Source organism: Leptonotus elevatus, chromosome 8 (assembly GCF_054856555.1).
Source record: "Leptonotus elevatus isolate MCC_2025b chromosome 8, RoL_Lele_1.0, whole genome shotgun sequence".
Lineage (NCBI taxonomy): Eukaryota > Metazoa > Chordata > Actinopteri > Syngnathiformes > Syngnathidae > Leptonotus > Leptonotus elevatus.
In genome coordinates, this window is record NC_141246.1 from 17,672,529 (window position 1) to 17,692,348 (window position 19,820).

Sequence of the window (19,820 nt, forward strand, 5' to 3'; positions counted from 1 at the left end):
CCGAAGACCTGAGCAACTGGGATGTCATTTTCACTCCACAGCAAGTGGCAAAATGGCCGCCTTCCGAGATTGATAAAAACTGCTGGATTTTGCTGCTTAAGTTATATTCCACTGTGCAATATCAACAAGAATACTATATTTAGAATAGTGGGGCTGCGTAGAACATATTATTGTCAAGATTTGGGGGGGGGGGGGTCACTTCCCCTCTGCTTTTAGTGTTAGCATAGTCTTACACTTGCTCACATTGCCAGTACACTCTAAAAACGGTTGGGTCACAAATAACCCAAATTGGGTAAAAAAATGGACCGACCTAACTTTTTGAGTTAATTAACAACCTAATTGAACAAAATGATTAAATGAAAATAATTTAAAATGTAATCCACAAAACAAACTATTTGTTGGCTTGTTTTGTGGGTTATTCATTTGACCCAACTCATTGGGTTAATTAAATAACCCAACTGAATTTGGTATATAAAAAAAAAATGTAAAAAAAAAAATCTAACCAACTAAACTTTTTGAGTTATATAATCCTAAATTTTACGTCAAATTAAATAATAACCCACAAAGCAACCCAATTTGTGGGTTATTCATTTGGCCCAACTTTTTGTGTAAACTGCATAACCCAATTTAATTGGGTGAAAAAATGAACGGACAAAATCACCCAAAAACCAGGTAGCTTTGTGGGTTAATAATTTAATTTTACCCAACTTTTTGGGTTAAATAATTCAAAAAGTTGGGTAAAATTAAATTAATAACCCACAAAGCAACCCCATTTTTGGATTATTTTGTGGGTTATTAATTTCAACCAACTTTTTGGGTTATTCCATTGGTCCCTTTTGACCCAATCTGGGTAAATTTTGACCCAACTGTTTTTAGAATGTGCACATGTATTTGGGCTTGTATTACTTCTGTTTAATTAATATAAATAAATAAGTCCAATTGCTGCTAATTACATTACATGACATTTTGTACAAACGCATTTTGCATGGATTACGGCGTCTTTCACTTTGTTAGCTACCAAAGGGCCCCAAACAAACCCCGGACAAATATGTTTTACAAGTGTCATCCATTGTCAACCAGATGTTGAAGGCAAATGTTTGGGGCACATTTTAAAAAGCGTTTGAGGATTTTCACACCATCTCATGCGATGCTGCTGCTTCTTGTCAAACAAGTCGTCTGAGGTCAGCGTCGTTGAGTGAATGCCAGTGTTTTGGTGTAAAGCGCTGCGAGGAGATTCATCCTCCTGTTTGTCTGACTGCCTCCAGTAGAATTAAGTGGGTCAAACTGTCTCCACTTTCATTGACTGTGCGAGTCAAAGAGCAGCAGAGCCGAGAGCCATTACAATCACACTCCATTGACTAATGGCTGGTATAAAAGAGTAATTAGACCTGTGAGTAAAGGAAATCTGCAAGACCAAAGAAGACAAGATGGAAAGAGTCGTGGTTGCCAAATGTTACTCTGCTTTAAAGAAAGAGTTCTACGAGACACCAATTACGTACTCCTCAAGCAGTTTTCAATTCAGTCTTACTGTCGTGTTAAAGACGACTTGGAGTTTTCTGCTGTGTCCAGCATCAGCGGCCGGGGAAACACGCTCAATTTGCTCCCGCCGTCTCCCGGAGCAGCACATGCCGATGATATGATTTTGTGTGATGAAACGTGGAGCGCGGTTGAGAGCCGATGTCGAGAGCTGCGGCGGCACGGAGGGGTCGCGACTGCGGAGCAAGCCGGCAGGCCATGACAAGCAAAGGGCACGCCAGGCTAGATGAGGATCACAAAAAGAAGAGAAAGGGAGAGGAGGGAGCAAAGTGAGAGGAGCCTCTGGGTCTGTGCCCCCCCCCCCCCCCCCCCCCCGTGCTGACCAGGGAGCAACATCACTCACTTGGCCCAATGTACACACCGAAGATTGATCTAATGTGGGCTTTTAACACACACAAGCTCACCCAATACAGACACTAACCTGCAAATAAAAAATCTTCTGAATTTAGGCACAAATCTAAAACCTGTTCTTGGATCGTTTCACATATTTTCTGTATTTTCCACTCTTTTTTTCAGAAATCAACTTTATAATAAAGTATTTGGGGGCCATTTCAAGAAAGGGGGAGGAGAAAAAAAGACAGGAGGGCTACAATCAATCTCTAAGGAAGTGTGGAACTGCCGATGTGGAGTAACCATTTTTCACTGACAAATACCGTTTAACCGTATTGCAAATACAGCATGTTAAAAATATTTGCAAGTATACTTTGGAACGTACTTGCAAATATGAATAAATGCTATCAGTCTTACGCAATATATTATACATTTAAACATTTGTATTGTTTTACATTTGTGTTTAAAGACCTTCAAAAATGTCGAAGTGACATAAATGCTATAAAAATGTGTATTTAAATAGGGGATTTCTGCATTGCAGATTTTCACATATTACAGCGCGGGGGGGGGGGGGTATTGTAACATAACCACGCCCCCTTGGTGAAGGTTGGCATACTGTATAACAACGGGGAATTTGATTTTGAGTTGTGGGTTGAACTGTGACCCAAAATGTGAATATGTTCGAACATACTTGCAAATATGCTCAAACATAATTGCAAATAAGTGTAAACTACAAAAAAACAATACATTCAAAAATTCAGTAAACGTTGACACAACCGTCTCATGGGGGGAAAAATGCTAAGTTTTTAGCATTTAGCCCTCACGTACGCTCGAATGTATTTGCAAATTGTATTTATTTAAATACCTTTAAACTTATTTTAAAATACGTTCAAACGTAACAAATGTTTACTCCACATTGGGAGTTCCATAGATCTCGAAACCTTTTCTCGGACCACTCTTTTTCTGGAGTAAACTTCAGAAAGAGATATTTGGGGCCCATTTGAAGAAAAGAGGTTTAAAAAAAAAAAAGACAAGAGGGCTACATGCAGTCTCCTCACCGACAGGTGGAAGACTCGGTTGTTCGGTGCAAGGCTCATGTTACCGATGTCTGCGCCGCGTGCTAGTTTGAAGAGCAACATTAGCGCTGATCCTCTGTCAAAGGCTAAGTCTAACCTGAGGGACGGAGGGGGAGAAGAGAAAGAGACTCAAGTTAAAGGTCACAGCCGCTGACTCCATTGAGGGAAATAAAAAGCTCAAATGTCTTGCCATTTGCACTAAAAGGGTAAAGACGCCCGTCAGCACTTATTTCAATCTTTCAGATGATCAAACGATGAAACACTTATCCGGTGAGGTCTCTTAATACAATGATTTTGCTTGAAAACTGTTAAGTATATATCCAGTTGTTGAATTTCTAGACATAATCTATTTTTAATTTTTTTTATGGATTTAATTCCAAAGTATAAAGACATTTATACTGTATGGTCTAGACTCTATAGACTTATATAAGCTATATACTTGCAAGTATTTTAACAAGCATTTGACTAACCTTAAAATAGAGTTTGTAACACATCCAAATCTGAGCTTTTAAAAACAGTATTATCCAAGTGTATAACGTACTCCAGCTTGTTGAATACAATATATGACGCGGTAGTGCACATGTGGAACTGATACTTAAAATGACACAGTAAACCCTGCTATATTCTCATTTTAGCAGTCCTGCTATATTGCTGATTTTTTTCAAAGTGTTATTTTAGTTGCTACTCATTTTTTTATTTTATTTAAAAAATGTAATTAATTATTTTTAGCTCATTTATTTTTTTTAACCAAATTTTTGTCTTATATATTGCTGTCGCTCTCTGTGAATATATTATGTTTAAATGTGTTCGGATTGTTCTAAAATTGTGTTTAAAGACCTTCAAGAATGGTCAAGTACCATAAATTATATTAAAACATGACTAGTGTGTATTTAAAAAGGTATTTCTACATTTAAATTATTGTGTGTTGGGGGGGGGGTCTGAAATGTTACCCCCACCCTTGAAGGAGGTTAGAATTTTGTATTTCTACATCGTTTGGGGACCTCGATTTTGAGGTGTGGGTCAAACTGTGGGTCAAAATGAAAATAGGAAGTGGTTGGCAGAGGTCAGGGTAGCAACCTTTGACCCTTAAACTCTTCTATGATTTCCCACTTCAATTTAAAGACAAAATTGCAAAAATTGATTCAGTAACATGTATCATACAGTATATTTTGGACTACGTTTGACTTATTTGAAGTGAAAATCTGTACAAGAATTAAAAGCACATGCTCTGTTTTGATTGACACTGTGCACAAAGTCTTACTTGAACAATTCGATTTGCAATTTGCATTGGCCTAACAGCACTGCATGCTACTGAAAGATTGTAACAACTTTGTGACCTTGTTGTGAGTCAAAATATTGCAATATTAGACACAGCTCTTAATGATGAATGTCAACTCAAACAGCAATACTTGAAAAGGCAGAATTTGGTTGTTCATTAGACTATGCCAGTGCACAGTGCAGTCCTCAAACTGCATCCATATATTTGCGACACACGTTTTTTGGGTCGACCGTGGCTTCGAACATCAAACTCAAGCCCCCTGGGTTTGATTTTGAATTGGCTCAATTATTTTAAACTAGCAATTTAAATAATCATAGCAACAAAATGGGGAGGCATTATGTGATGTGATGGGCCATGTATTAGGGTTCCCATTGAATATAGTATTTGGTAAGGGACAAGAAGCTAAGACTATACATAAACAGACATAATGGCTGGCCATAATAATAATAATATATATATATATATATATATATATTTATTTATTTATTTTAAAGCATCTTCCAGCAGCCTTTTAACAGACTCTTCTTAGCTCTTGAGAAAAGCAACAACAAATGCCAAATGTTTTTACCACATAATAATTCACTATTGAAAGTGTTGCAGTTCACTTTCCCAAAAAGAAGAAATTACTGCTTTACTTTCCTAAAAAGAAAACAATTAATCAATGTTTAATTTTTAATGTCATTAGCTCTGTTTCCGGTTACTTAAGATAAGCTGCATGTTTTGTTTTGTTTTTTTGCATTTTCTTCACTTAGCTAGCTGACTTGAAGAGACAAGAAAAATCGAGGGCGGATGCTACCCTGTGGATCTTCATTTTTGATTTGCACTCTAATTGACCCAAATAAAGACGTCACAGAGCCAGCGGGGGCTTCCGGGACGGGCCTGTACAGTAGCAAGTTACAGTCACTGCAACGAGACGGTGACTCGCCTTTCCTGGGAAAAGCCCATTTGCTATTGTGCTCGTCCAATCACTGGATGGCCCCCAGTGCTTGCCGAGCGCGCGACTGCAGCTTTCACTGTACTGTAGCAGTGCTTCCGTCGCCCTGTCCCTGCAGTAACTCCCCGAGCACAGCTCGAGCAGCGATGCGTCACATGCCTGTTTGGACTTTTTGGACGTTGTTTTAACGCTAAATGGAGACGGGATTGGTTTGATTATTGTTTTTCCTTGGCGAAATCCGGAAAACATGCAGCAGACGATGACGGACAAACAGACTCGTCTGTTGTCATCAACGAGGGCGTCGTCTTTTTTCATCGAGAATCTACTTGCTTCGGGGCCACGCGAGCGGGATTCCCCTTCCGAAAAGAGCCGATGTGGAGCAGCTCCGCGCGGCGTCATGTACGCGCCGGCGCCCGGTGGCTGCAGCCCAGTCTCGTCCCTGTGCACAGAGCCGCTGGTCAACTGGTACGCCACCGGGAACACTGCTTTGCTGTCCGCAGCTTTGGATGCGCCCGGCAGTGAGTATCATTCAATTCACCCTTACAGAAATATAGCAGATTGAATATGAGGTTGCACGTTCTAACATAAAGTAGATTTACTTTTCAAGGATAAAGCTGTGCAATCGGATATTGAATGGAAATTAGATATTTTTTTGTATCGTTTTGTGTTTACATCTCAAGAAAAAATAGCCAATCAATACACTCCCATAAACATTTCATGTCCAACTATTTTTTTGTATCCAATAATAACAATGATAATACGATGGAGGTTCACGCGTGCGCCAGCCAGGGCGAGATTTATACAAATCGTTGCATTTTGATCTCCTATCAGGTCCATCTGTTCACACGAGGTCCGAGGACAACTGCTGCTCGGTGTCGACCAGTGACAGGAGTTCCCCCGCCGTATCGGAACCGATTACAGACGACAGCTACGAGTCGGACAGGAAATTAAGCGACGGCAACCTGATTGATGACCACGACGATGCTCAGGGTGGCTTTGACGCACCGTCTGACTCGAACCCGATCCGGAAGAAGAAAACCCGGACTGTGTTCAGCCGCAGCCAGGTGTTCCAACTAGAGTCCACCTTCGACGTGAAACGGTACCTGAGCAGTTCGGAAAGGGCAGGCCTGGCCGCGTCACTCCACCTGACAGAGATCCAAGTCAAGATCTGGTTCCAGAACCGGAGGAATAAATGGAAAAGACAACTGGTGGCGGATCTGGAGGCTGTACATATTCCCAACCCGAGTCAGAGGGTGGTCAGAGTCCCCATTTTGTATCACGACGGACCTGGAGCCGGTTCGGCACTGGCTTTCAATTTGAACGGACATCAGGTCTTCTCCAACTCCATCGCGTACCCCCTCTCCTCCTTGGCCCACTCCATGAGCATACTGAGGTCGCAGATGAGCGGCTTGGTGTAAAAACATATCAAAGTCTATTTTGTCATTGAATACAGTGCAATAACACGCAATCGTTAATAACATCCAAAGGAAACATTTGCCACAGAGTGAAGTCATATTTGTGTATTATCTTCTTCGTTTGCTCCTGTTAGCATAAAATAATCTACAAACCGCGAGTGCAGTGTGTACTCTGTTTGATAAGCAACTATTTTTCGCCAAACTTTTATACAATAGCCTATTTAAAAAAAAAAAAAAAAGCGCACGCACACACAAGTTTTCAATATTACAATTTTTCCACTCAATAAATGGATACAAATACTGACTCGTTTTTTTTCTGTGTATGTCCACTGAGTAAAATATACGCAATTTATAGTGTAAATATAAAAAATGTGGGGATAACTTTGAAGCAAAAATTTTGTTGTTGTTTTTTTTTAAAATGCTTAAGTAGGGATAATTTTTTTTTCATTCATCTTTTTTTGCTGCAGAATTAAAATTATTTACATTTACGAAAATTGCCAACAGGTAACAAATAACACAAATACGCCTCTGCATTGTTTTAAATAGACTAAGTGTTGTGATCGTTACGAATTAGGCTTAAATATATTCCTGTTAAACGTAATTATGTTTATTTAAAGCTGCAATAACCTATGTATTGAGTATCTGGAGGTGCAGGCAAAAAACATTTTTGTCAAAAAATAATAATCAAGCATTACAAAAAGAGGCAGGCTAATGATTATTATCCAGAAAAATATATATTATATTTAAATCTTGTTAATTTTAGGGGGACAAGGGGGAGGGGGGGGGGGGGGGCATTTTGCCTTTAGTAAAAAAAATAAAAAATAAAAAAGCACTCCATGCAAATCAAATTTTCCAAAATCAAATATATCGTACACAGCATTTACATCTGCACTTATGGCATCATTTGTGAAAAATGTATCAGATGTCACCAGAATAATAATGCAGTTTTGATTATCACCACCAGAGACATGTGAATTTAATTATGTTTATTAATGTATTTTGCATAGGCCTATAGCATTTTTACCATAAGCTATTTTCAGTTATTTATTTTTGAAGAGTTGTGCAAGTAGCCGATACACAATCGCAAGCACCGCACGTGCGAATGTTTTTTTGTTTTGTTTTATTCCCCCCAGTAAAATCCGTCTGTGGGCAATTTTAGGGCGTGGAAGTCTAAAACAACTTACGTAACCGTCTGGTCTAAGATGGAAGGCCAATTAAGTTTATGCGCACATGTGCACCACAGTGTGAAATTAGACGTTAGCGAACAGCAGGTTTGGATGGAGAAGATGTAGCTTGAAGAGAGTAGTGGAGCTAGAAAACAACGCTCTCCTTCTTGTCGCATCCCTTCGCTGTGATTGGCCCACACCGCTCGCCGTTCGGACCAATCAGCGAGGACCTAGCTCGCCCCATCCAACGTGATGTGAGCGCTGAGATTACACACCGAGCCTCTCCAGCCAAGCAGTGTGTGCTCAGTGGATGCTGCTATGGTGTGTGCACCATCGACACCTTTGTGGTGACCGCTTTGCGTTTATCGAAGAGGAGAAGTCAAGAAAGGGCGAGTTTACGCATTGGAGAATATGAGTAAAGTGGACGCAGCATGTCGTCCCAGCGCCTCTCTCAAGTTCACCATTGACAACATCCTCAACCTGAAAACAAGCGGGCGCGCCAGTAACAGTCGTCACCCCCACGGAGATCGAGATGGAGAGCGCCATGTGTCGGCCACGGCGACGTGTCAAGGCCGCATCCTGCAAAGCGATTCGGAAGGTCCCGGAGCCACGCACAGGCACGAATCGGACGAAAGTGGTAAGGGCGCATCACGACCACGCATAACGCACAACTTCGGGTGACACAATGTGAGAGGAGGTTCAAGCAATTGTCGTTTTATTGCAGACTTTCCCCAAGAGAATAACCAGGCCAGCGACGTTAACCGTCGTGCTGCGGAGGCGCGCTTCGAGAGCGGGGACAGCAGCTGCGACGACTGCAGCTCCACCACCACGACCACGGAGCCTCTTAAAGCGGACAATCCCACCAAGAAGAGTAAAATGATCACGAAAAAGAAAACGCGCACCATTTTTTCCAAGAGACAGATCTTCCAGTTGGAGTCTACGTTCGACATGAAGCGCTACCTGAGCAGCGCGGAGCGCGCCTGCCTCGCCAGCTCGCTACAGCTCACCGAAACGCAGGTGAAAATTTGGTTCCAGAACCGCAGGAATAAGTTGAAACGACAAATCTCGAGTGAAATCGACGGACCTGTGAGCGACTTCCCGGAGACGGTGAAGCCGGTGGTGGTGGGTCAGCTCCCCGCCTTGTACAAGGAGAGCAGCCTGCTGGGGAGGTGCCTGATGCCCATGCCGTTGCCCGTCGTGTACCCGGGTTCGAACACGCCTTACCTCTGTTTCTCCAACACCAGCAAGTACTTCAGCCTCTATGATGGGGACGTATGACGCTGCCACCAAGCCTGCTTGTGTAAACAGACACTTTTGTTAGTGCCAACTGGAGCATTTATGGCGTTACGCCTTTACAGTTCAAAGGGCCGGACACTGCTAGCTCTTTAGTGTTTAAAAGAAGGCTGCAAGTAGGAACATATCCCATTCAAATGAGCTGTTCTGGGTATTATTTATTTATTAGCCTGGCTTTTGCGTAGGCCTAACACCGGAAAAGAGAAAATAGCAGGCCTAGCAAATGGTAGCCTGCATGGCCGCGAATGGCCTACATCTTTTTGTTTACATGATATAGTCCATTATCATTGTTATTATCATTCTTATTATTATTCTCAACAACAGCCTATGCCACCAAAGAAATTAATATACCTTGCATGCATTTATAATATCATATACGACTTTTGGATTACAGAAATTATATGTATTTAAATGAATGTCATTAACATTTTATTCACGCATGTCTATTTTTTGTCCTTACGTATCTTACACTTACGTTATTCTTACATTCGCCTTTTAGGCTCATTACAGCATTTACTGCAACTGTAATTAAAAACTCTTTATTCAAGAAAACCTTTACAACTGATTCAATAATTTCACGTGACTTGTTGTACCTATTACGTTTTGGATTTTACATGACGATAAAGACTAGACCGACAAATTCAGTATTTCAACAAAAACAGTCAACGGACAAAAACAATTGCAATATATATATATTTTTGTTCTGTAATTTATAACAGTAGTGCACGCGCACTATGAAACTGGCATATATAGGCCTACTGTAAATAAGAAAGAAAATGTTGAAGTAGGTAAAAAATAACATAATAATAAGTCATATTTAAATATTAAAAAAATTACTCATAGCATAAACTTTTATTAACCTTACATGTTAAATAACTTTTAACCACTGTCTTTTATTTTCACGCATTTTTAAGAAAAATAAAGGCCAAAGTTGTTACAGCTCTATAGTTGGAAGAAATTATTGAAAATAAAAATGTAAGCATCAACACTGATATAATAATAATAATAATAATAATAATAATAATAATAATAATAATAATCATAATAATAATAATAATAATAATACATATTTACTCCAACTAAGCCTTATTGAAAAAGCACTTTTTAAGTGTCTTGGAAATTATTATTATTATTATTATTATTACATCTTTAAAAATGCTGGATCAAAAATTGGACCAACCCAGTTACTTGGGTCAAGTTTACCAAACTTTGATGACCCAATTTGGGTTACTTTGTACAAAAAATAAAAATAAAATTAAAAAACCCACAATAAGCAAAAAAGTAAAATAAAGTTCCATATTTTGAACTCAGAAAGTTGGGTCAAATTGATCCAAGTTAGCAGGTTGGTCCAATTTTTGACCCAAATTGGGTTGTTTTTAACCCAGCTAGCAGTATAAAGAGTTATTATTATTATTATTATTATTATTATTATTATTATTATTATTATTATTATTATTATTATTATTATTATTATTATTATTATTATTATTATTATTATTATTATTATGCAGACAGATAACCTCCTCAATATCTCTTAGACCTGCCCTCTCTGTTTTGGTCTCATATTCAATCATCCAGGTAATCTTCGCAGACATACTGCCCCAAAGCCAACATAATATAAATGCGTGACCTCTGACTCTAATGAGAGGCCATTCAGTAGGGAAACTATATGAATGGAGCTGAAATACTTTGGGCAGTAGCCTTGCTTAGCCAACAAGGCTTCTATATACATTAGTATAAGGATACAATTCAAACTGTAATTTGTAGCCTAGCAAATACAGTATACAGTATTATCTTTAACAGATAATGGCAACAGAATATTTTTTCTGAACATAAAAAAAACATCGAATTACTTGATATTTTTTTCCCGAAGACCTCCTGCCTTGACATGGAAGTCAGTTGACCCCATCAGTGATGTCCTTTGACCTCCAGTGCACTTTGCCACAACAGTCACACTCCACATGTGCCACATAAGCTAGCTCCACTCTATTCTATTGAATATGCAATCAATAGGCAACAAGCACGCAAGCAATATAAATGGTCAAATCATGCTATTTATACCATGAAAAGATCGTATCCTGCATTTAAAAAATATAAAAGTCACATACAGTATAGTGTGTAAATCAATCATTTGTTTTATGTTGATCAACTGCATCCATACATGAAGTGACAGTATGACCAAAACATAACACTACCTTAACGTTGAAGTAAACAAAGCTAAAGTAACAGTCATGAAGGAGAAAAAAGTGCCAAGTGTGTACATACGTGTGTGTGTGTGTTAAGTGGAAAAAAGGAGGTCGGCTATGTCCGGCAGGCTGTCTCCAGTTTAAGAGCTGCAATGCTCACTACCCACAATCCTTTGAGGCTATCCACTCAGACAGAAAAAAAAAATCACTTTTAAGGGGGAAAAAATACTTCTGCATTCTAATATACACGTGCCTACATTATGATAATTGGCTACACCTGGCTTTCGTGAGCTCTACTAAATTCCAATTAAAATATCGCCAAAATACAATATTTAGTCACGACACCCTTTTAATCCCAGTTTGTTTTCGTGAAGTGTGCTCAGAGCCCTAATTTCATATGTACTTTATGACTGAATGCGAGAAAAAAAAAGTGTAAAAGGGAGGGGGAGCTCAGTCAGAACCATTTGATGAGTGTGTGTTTGTGTTGGAAATAGTACGATCCCGTTTGTATTCCTGCACGGGTCTGCGCCCCTGTAAAGCTGAGGCCTGTCTTTTCACAGGCAAGGAAGTGCTGTTCCTAATGGTTGCAGAGTGTATCCAAGAGTGACCAATTCTGTGTGTGTGTGAGTGTGCACATTATGTCTGTGTAAAAGTTTCTGGCAGCCTCTTTCTGCATGACTAGATGGGGGCCCCACTCTCAGCTCGGCCGTTTCTTTAACCTCTGTTGACCTCTTCTAGTCATCTGACAAAGGTCGTCACCCAAGACAAATGGAGAGATTGTTCCCTAACATATGTCTGACAGGCAATAATATTCTCACCACAACCCTACATTGGGCAAGCCAAACCAAACCAAGCCTAACCTTTACGACACACTCCACAACAATGGCAAGTCTTGTTGCAACACACCGTGCTGTACTAACATGGTGGACGCGCTGCAGTGAAAACATTTGGCTTAACCTCTGACGTCAAACACAATCTTTTCGGGGACGCTAGTTCAATCTCATATCCATCCACATATTTTTATTTGAATTTTGGATTAATTTTATTTCGATAAAAGTCACAAAAAATGGCAGCGGATGATGAAGTAAGTTATTATCGGGGGAACGAAGGAATTGACATATTTCTGGTGAACATGAATCATCTGAGATGCTCTCATATGACATCATCTCATGGAGGAATCTCCTCTCTTCTCAATATCTGCAAAATGATAACAAATGGAAATGTCCATAAGTGCAGAGATGGGAAAAGTGCTGACATTCTCTACTTGAGTAAAAGTACAATTACTTGTGGAAAAAAAACTTTGGTAAAAGTAAAAGTACTCACTCAAAGAATTGCTCAAGTAAAAGTACAGGCTCTGAAATGTACTTGACGAGTAAAAGTAAAAAGTATCATTACCTTATGTTCCTCCTACGTCAATTTGAACGATATTAGCTCAAATGGAGCAAAAATGGGGATACATCGGCCAATTGATTCTCTGATTTGCGATCAAGTTCAAATGATCCTCTGTAGTGGTGGAGCGCATTGCCATCATATTTACCGGTTGTTGTAATCTAGCCAATTGCACGTCATGTGATCACGTGTTGTAGAGCCAATCACAAGCTGGGACGTAGGGGGCCGTGTGAAACGCTTGATATGATCGGCGGAGCCTGGAGTCATTGGCGATGCTTTTTCTTCCAGCTCAAGTTTTCACTTTGAACTGTTTTCATGCATTTGATAACAGAAGTAACGACCTTGTTTTGAAAATGTTTAAAGTAAAAAGTACAGATACCGGTAATCATGTTCAAATGTAACGGATAAAAGTAAAAAGTAGTCCAAAAAAAATACTCCTAAAAGTACTGAAAAAACTAGTTAAGTAAAGTAAAGTAAGTAAGTAAGTAAAGTTCCCCTCTCTGCATAAGTGGCACGTTCGTTTAGCACATTTTCACTAAACTCGCTTAAAATGTTCAAAACATTTGGATGGGAACCCCATTAGAGTTTCACACATTTTTGTGAGCCAAGGGACAAATTTCACATGAGAGGAATCTCACACCGCATCACCAAACAAAACGATCCCAAAAAACATATGTTCTGAAATGATTGATAGATACTGTAGATGGATATTTTATTGTCAGATACAAGATAGCGTTAATACAACCAGTTTTTAAGCCATATGTATTCCTCCTCTTTAAGCACACCCGATTCTAAAGATTAGGATTGTTATCAGGCAAGAAAAACAAAAACAAAACACTAAACTCATTGTCCGCTCAACCAAACTTCTGCAGTAGAAGGCAGAAGGTTGTTGAGTGTAGACCAAAGCCCCCCCCCCCCCCCCCCACACACACACACATCTTACCATCTTCACTCCTCGCACCTGACTTGCGCATTCAATCACAAAATCCGGCAGCATAGTGCTACATTTGTGATTAACAGTTAGTGGGTGTAGATTGATCACATAGATAGAAACTAGGACTAAACACAGCATCAAAACCAGTAGAACTTTTGGCACGATATCAGCGGAACAAAACTAAGCGTACAACCGCCATTTTGTATTTTGTCAGCACATGGGACGGCCCCATACGGTAACCACTGTTGTGCCAGCTGACTTTCCCAAAACAAAAGGCTGCTTCACAGAGTGGCGGCACTTGGCATAATCACTTTGACTCCTACGCGTTGCCGTGCAGTCAAACGCTCATTCGCTGTCTTTCAGTGGACTGCACCGCTCCAGTAATTCATCAACATCATGATGATCATTGTTGACATGTATGTACACATTCTGTACATTGTGTACTTAGCTGCAAGCAGTTTTTAGCAGACCAGATTTTCCCAAGAAATGGTGGTCAAATTTTGAATTGCGTGACTTTGGGAGCATGGCTTTACTGTACAATACTTATCAAATATTTGTTGGGGTTAGATAACGTCATTCTTGTGAATTGAATTCATGTTACAAATCATGGGTCGTCTTCTCAGCAATGATTGTGCATAAGATATGTTCAGCAAACTAAAAAGAAATATATCTCCTAATCACTAACAACCAAGGATCCATTGAATGGATTCCCCGGCGTGTCCCAATACACCAGAGGGCAACCCGAGAACGAAACTACACGACACAGCATATTGTAAAGTAAACAACAAGGCTATTAGTTAGAGGAGGAAACCTGACACAGGAGCTGCGTGTATGTGTCACACTTAAAGAGTGTTTGATGGCCTATTGATCTGCTGATTTATGCCCCCCCCCCCCCCATAATGCAAACTACTGGAGGAAATTGAAAGATAGCAGAGGGGATGGATTTGGATGAAAGCAGAGTGATACAGAGACGGGCTTGGACCATGGCCAAATGCTAATTGCTGAGAAAGCTAAGTGAGGAAATAAAGGTACATACATTTAAAATGGAAGTCAACCTTAAACATTTCTTGACAATAATATGTTATATGTGACCTGAATAGTCTTAACATGACATTCTGATTAATAGTATTTGTGTGGAAAATGAGTTAAGAAGCAAAATGCAGCCGTTTTTATCCATCTCGGGGGCGGCCATTTTGCCACATGCTGTCGACTGGAGATGACATCACAGTTGCTCAAGGGTTTAGGCAATGACCAATCACAGCTCACCTGTTTTCTGAAGCTGAGCTGTGATTGGTAGTTACCGAAGACCTGACCAACTGTGATGTCATTTTCACTCCACAGCAAGTGGCAAAATGGCCGCCTTCTGATATTGATAAAAACTTCTACTAATGCAATATTAACCAGAACACCGTATTTAGACTTTTATTGTCAAGACATTTTTGGGGGGTTGACTTCCCCTAACTCTGAAAGTAGAGTTATACATTTTCCAATGATAAGTTATTTGAATTCCACTACATAATTCCCTAAAAAGGGAGTTTATAGGAAATACATTTGTTAAAAAAAAGAATAATTATTATTAGTTAATTTTTTTAGTTTCTAATTACTGTACATTACAATTGAAGCCCATTCAAAATAAGCAGAATTAACAATGTATTTTGTCATTTCATTTCCTGTCTCAGTGTCGGTGACGCACATGCGCATGCATACACACACCAAAGCTGCGTATCAATTAAACAGCATCGTGTCCAATGCCCTCCCTCATGTCCTGTCCCCTCAGACACCCTTGTCAGGGTAATGTGCCATTAATCTACCACTGAAAACACATTATTGGCCAATCAATAGGTGATATGGGGGGAAAGGGAACAGAGGAAAGAGGAGAAGTACGGAGATGGACAGGAGGCAGGGGAGGAATGCTCTAAGTCTGGGGGGAGGCGTACCAGCTCCACTATGCAGACACGGAATACTCAGTGCGGTTTCATGCTGAATGTCAATATAGGTCCATTAACAACAGATAGAGCTGTTAAAGTGCCCGAACTCTTACAAGGAGTGGAGACAGGTGGAGCAAAGATCATTAAAACTAGGGCTGGGAATCTTTGAATGTCTCACGATTTGATTCCGGTTTTTGGGTCTGCGATTCAATTCGGAATTGATTTTCGATTAAGAACGATTGTTGTAATGTAATTGTAATGATCTACTCCAGTCTGACTCGCTAATGCTAATTGGCGCGCTACTCGCGGCACTTTTATCACTCAAAAGATCGGCTCCCCGCTGCAAAAAACAACTTGTATTGGAATAACTTGATCGTGACTTTTTCCTTCTACTCTCTAATGTGGCTACAACTTAACAGTGTATTAGACCGCGTGGAACCACACTGCCCCTCAGTGACCAAACTGGGTACAACACGAACAGCACTCAAGGCACACATCGACAAAAGGCAAGACAGTATAAAATAATTTTAATAAAATCGATTTTGGGACATTTAAAATCGATTCTGAATCGTATTAAATGAGAATCGCGAATCCAAAATGAGTTTTCCTCTTCAATGTAATCACCAGGATCATTTATAACTATGACCTCACCACCACCCGGAGACATCGTCCACTTTGAGTTTTTGCCACAAGGCCAGATGATCATCCAGCAGGTCAACAAAGACATCCTGCTGGTTGCTTCATTCAGTGTACGAGAAGAGGCGATAAATGTGGAAAGACAACTCGTGGATGCTTCACCATGATAATGTGCCTGCTCACAATGACCTGAGCATCTGACAATTCCTGGCTGAGAAGTCATAAAGATGGCTGTGACAATGGCGGAAGAATCCTTCCAGGTGTGCATCAAGGTTTGGCAGAGAAGGCTGGGAAATAGGGCTGGAACAGTTTTTGAAAACCATTAAAACCGATCGGTTAAATAGTCTCGGTCCGGTCCGTTATCTCATGTTTTTATTTAAATAAAGATGACATGACTTGACAGACAATAAAACCAATTAAAAAAACACTATAAATAAGATAAAACAGTCATAAAAATCACAGTTGATAGGTCTTTCTAAAAAGGAAGGTTTTAAATTCTTTCTGTAAAAAAAATCCACTGTCTGAGGGACCCTAAGGTGGTCCGGAAGGGCGTTCCACAGATGAGGTGCAGCCCATCGTTTTGAGCTGTGTGCTGGGCGAGACCAGACGGGCTGACCGGGTCCGAGAAGAGGTGTGTGTTGTGAGTAGTTCAGTGAGATAGGTGGGGGCCGCACCGTGCAGACAGTGGTGGGTATGTAGAAGAATCTTGTATTCTGTACGGGCGTGAATGAGGAGCCAGTGCGCAGTGCAAAGGATGGGAGTGATGTGCTCATGTTTCCCCAACCTCATCAAATAAGACTTATTTAATAATTTCATCTAATAATTATAATAGTATAATTCTAATTTGCGGCCAAGTGTGAAGCGGTTGGGATAAAAATCATATCCTCAGTTGGAAAAGGGTGGAGTGCCCTCTCCGGGTCGGGGATGAGATCCTGCCCCAAGTAGAGGAGTTCAAGTATCTTGGGGTCTTATTCACGACTGAGGCTAGGTTGGAGCGGGAGATTGACAGGTGGATCGGTGCAGCGTCTGCAGTAATGCAGACTCTGTATCGGTCCGTTGTGGTAAAGAAGGAGCTGAGCCGAAAGGCAAAGCTCTCGATTTACCGGTCGATCTACGTTCCCGCCCTCACCTATGGTCACGAGCTGTGGGTCGTGACCGAAAGAACAAGATCCCGGATACAAGCGGCCGAAATGAGTTTCCTCCGCAGGGTGTCCGGGATCTCCCTTAGAGATAGGGTGAGAAGCTCGGTCATCTGGGAGGGACTCAGTGTCGTGCCGTTGAGAGGAACCAGTTGAAGTGGCTCGGGCATCTGGTTCGGATGCCTCCTGGACGCCTCCCTGGGGAGGGCATGTCCCACTGGCGGGAGGCCCCAGGGACAACCCAGGACACGCTGGAGAGACTACGTCTCTCGGCTGGCCTGGGAACGCCTTGGGATAACGTCGGAGGAGCTGGCTGAAGTGGCTGAAAAGAGGGAAGTCTAGGCTTCCTTGCTAAAGCTGCTGCCTCCGCGACCAGACCCCGGATAAGCGGTAAATGATGGATAGATAAATTACAATTTGATCTGAGAGAGAGTAATTCTAAGATCAGTGTTTGAGACGTGTTTTAATAATAATAATAATAATAATAATAATAATAATAATAATAATAATAATAATAATAATAATAATAACAATAATAATAATAATAATAATAATAATAAATTTGATTTATAATGCAATTTATAAAATAAATCACAAAGTGGACAGTACAGGCAGCAATAAACATAATGAAAGCACACAGTAAAAAAAAAAACAAAAAAAACCATTCAATTAAAAATCACAGTTAAAATAAAAATCAAGAATAAAAATAAAAATCAACACAAAGCTGATATATTTGCAGGTAACCATCACTTCGTCAGTTGTATGAATGGCAACAGACGAATACACACAAGTTGGTTTTACCTTTTGCCATCCAATTTAAGAGCAGTTATTTGTTACGCCTGCCACTATATGTCACTGGCATAAATGTGATAATAATAATTTAAATGATAATACAATAACAAAAATGATAATTAGCTGTGAACAATATACAATTTCACTTTTAACTCCAAGATATAATTAGATTTTTCTAAAAGCCACTGCATACCGAACTGAATTGAAAACCGAACCAAACCGTGGATTTTGTGAACCATTCCACCCCTACTAGGAAAGTGTGTTAAGCTCCAGGGGGATTACTTTGTAGGAGAAAACCTGTATAGTATTTTGGATTTCAAATATATAATTTGTGACACCAGTCCCGGAACTTTAAAATATTATTTTAAGTACTATTAACTCATTCACTCCATCGACGGCTATAGACGTCAAAAATTCATTTGAACTATATTAGTTTAAAAATAAATTCCCCACGTTTGTTAACAAGCGTATGAAAACCTAGATTTTTTTTTTATTGTGTATTTATAACATATATAATATTTGTGATTAATCAATTAATTACGATTTAAAAAATGTAATCGTCTGACGCCCCAAATTTTTTATAATCTTTTCTTCTTTTTTTAATTAGGGGCATCAGGTGATTACAATTTGTCATTGTAATTAATCACATGACTTCACTAGTTAACTCAAGATTAATCACAAATTTTATATCTGTTCTAAATGTACAATACAATTTTTCTAGGTTAACAAGTGGAAAAAAATGTGAAACAAATAGTTCAAATTCATTTTTGACGTCTTTAGCCGTCAATGGCAGTGAATGAGTTAAGTGAAAGCAACCTTCATTTTTGTCCCAAAAAAAAATATATATATATATTCTGTTCCACCATAAATATAAAGTAGTGCCTGATTTAATGTTCAGTGCATTTTGCAGATGCTAACCAGCCTACAAAATAATTTTTCTTAATACAAAAAAACTGCTGCTCGTTCTTATTGGCCAACTCGCACTCTCTCGATTTCCGAAATTGTTTGCCGATCAATAAAAGTGACATCAAGCAAACCACTAAAAGCTTGCTCAGAGACCACATGCTTGTAAACACAAACATGCACACAAAGACGGCAACATACAACTTACAGAACCACAATTTACTTAGTCAACACACCTCGACAGTCATGTACCACAGGACTCGGTCATCCAAAGATAAGGAGGGCAGAGCAAGTAATGTGCATGTTTCTGAGCTGACCTGCATGCGACAAACTGCAACACTCAATGGCTCCTGTTGCAAAACAAGATGGAGTGAGACCGAGTGACCAAACTGTGTGCTGCAAGTCTGCTACATGTTGCACAAGTGACCCATGAAAGGGGTGCCAAAAACAATCATGTTAGGTTTATTTTATTTTATTTTATTATTTTTTTAAAGAGCTCAGTATTGTTCATTCGGTAATGTCATCATCATTGCTCTTTTTTTTATTATTATTATTATTTTTTAACAATCATGTTAAGTTGATCACAATTGGTCACTAAGATTAACCAAGTGCATATTACAGTAACTATATTAACTCCCCCAGGACGTGCTGAAGTATGCTTGAGCAAGAAAATGAGCCTCTAATTGCTCTTGATGAGCTCCACAGGGCTCAGATGGACAGCAGCAGGTTCAAGGCAGCAGCATTTTGGCAGTAAGGTCTTGTGAAACCCAGGAGACTAACTGATGGTAAACCTAGTGATGTTATTGGTTGCCCAACTAGTAGCTTATGAGAGACCCCGTTTAGTCCAAATATGGGTGGAATGTCCCTTTCACATTTGTGATTTT

At 39.8% G+C, this 19,820-nt stretch overlaps 2 protein-coding genes across 2 annotated transcripts; both read left to right on the forward strand.

Moving 5' to 3' along the window:
• Positions 1–5,132: 5,132 nt before the first annotated feature.
• hmx1 (H6 family homeobox 1) lies at positions 5,133–6,870 on the forward strand. The gene is made up of 2 exons (XM_086083835.1): positions 5,133–5,673; positions 5,987–6,870. Exons 1-2 carry the CDS (start codon positions 5,403–5,405, stop codon positions 6,571–6,573), a joined length of 858 nt encoding a protein of 285 aa, XP_085939961.1. The 5' UTR covers positions 5,133–5,402; the 3' UTR covers positions 6,574–6,870.
• A 1,062-nt stretch (positions 6,871–7,932) lies between these two features.
• hmx4 (H6 family homeobox 4) lies at positions 7,933–9,571 on the forward strand. The gene is made up of 2 exons (XM_086083836.1): positions 7,933–8,373; positions 8,461–9,571. Exons 1-2 carry the CDS (start codon positions 8,148–8,150, stop codon positions 9,012–9,014), a joined length of 780 nt encoding a protein of 259 aa, XP_085939962.1. The 5' UTR covers positions 7,933–8,147; the 3' UTR covers positions 9,015–9,571.
• The last annotated feature ends 10,249 nt before the right edge of the window (positions 9,572–19,820 follow it).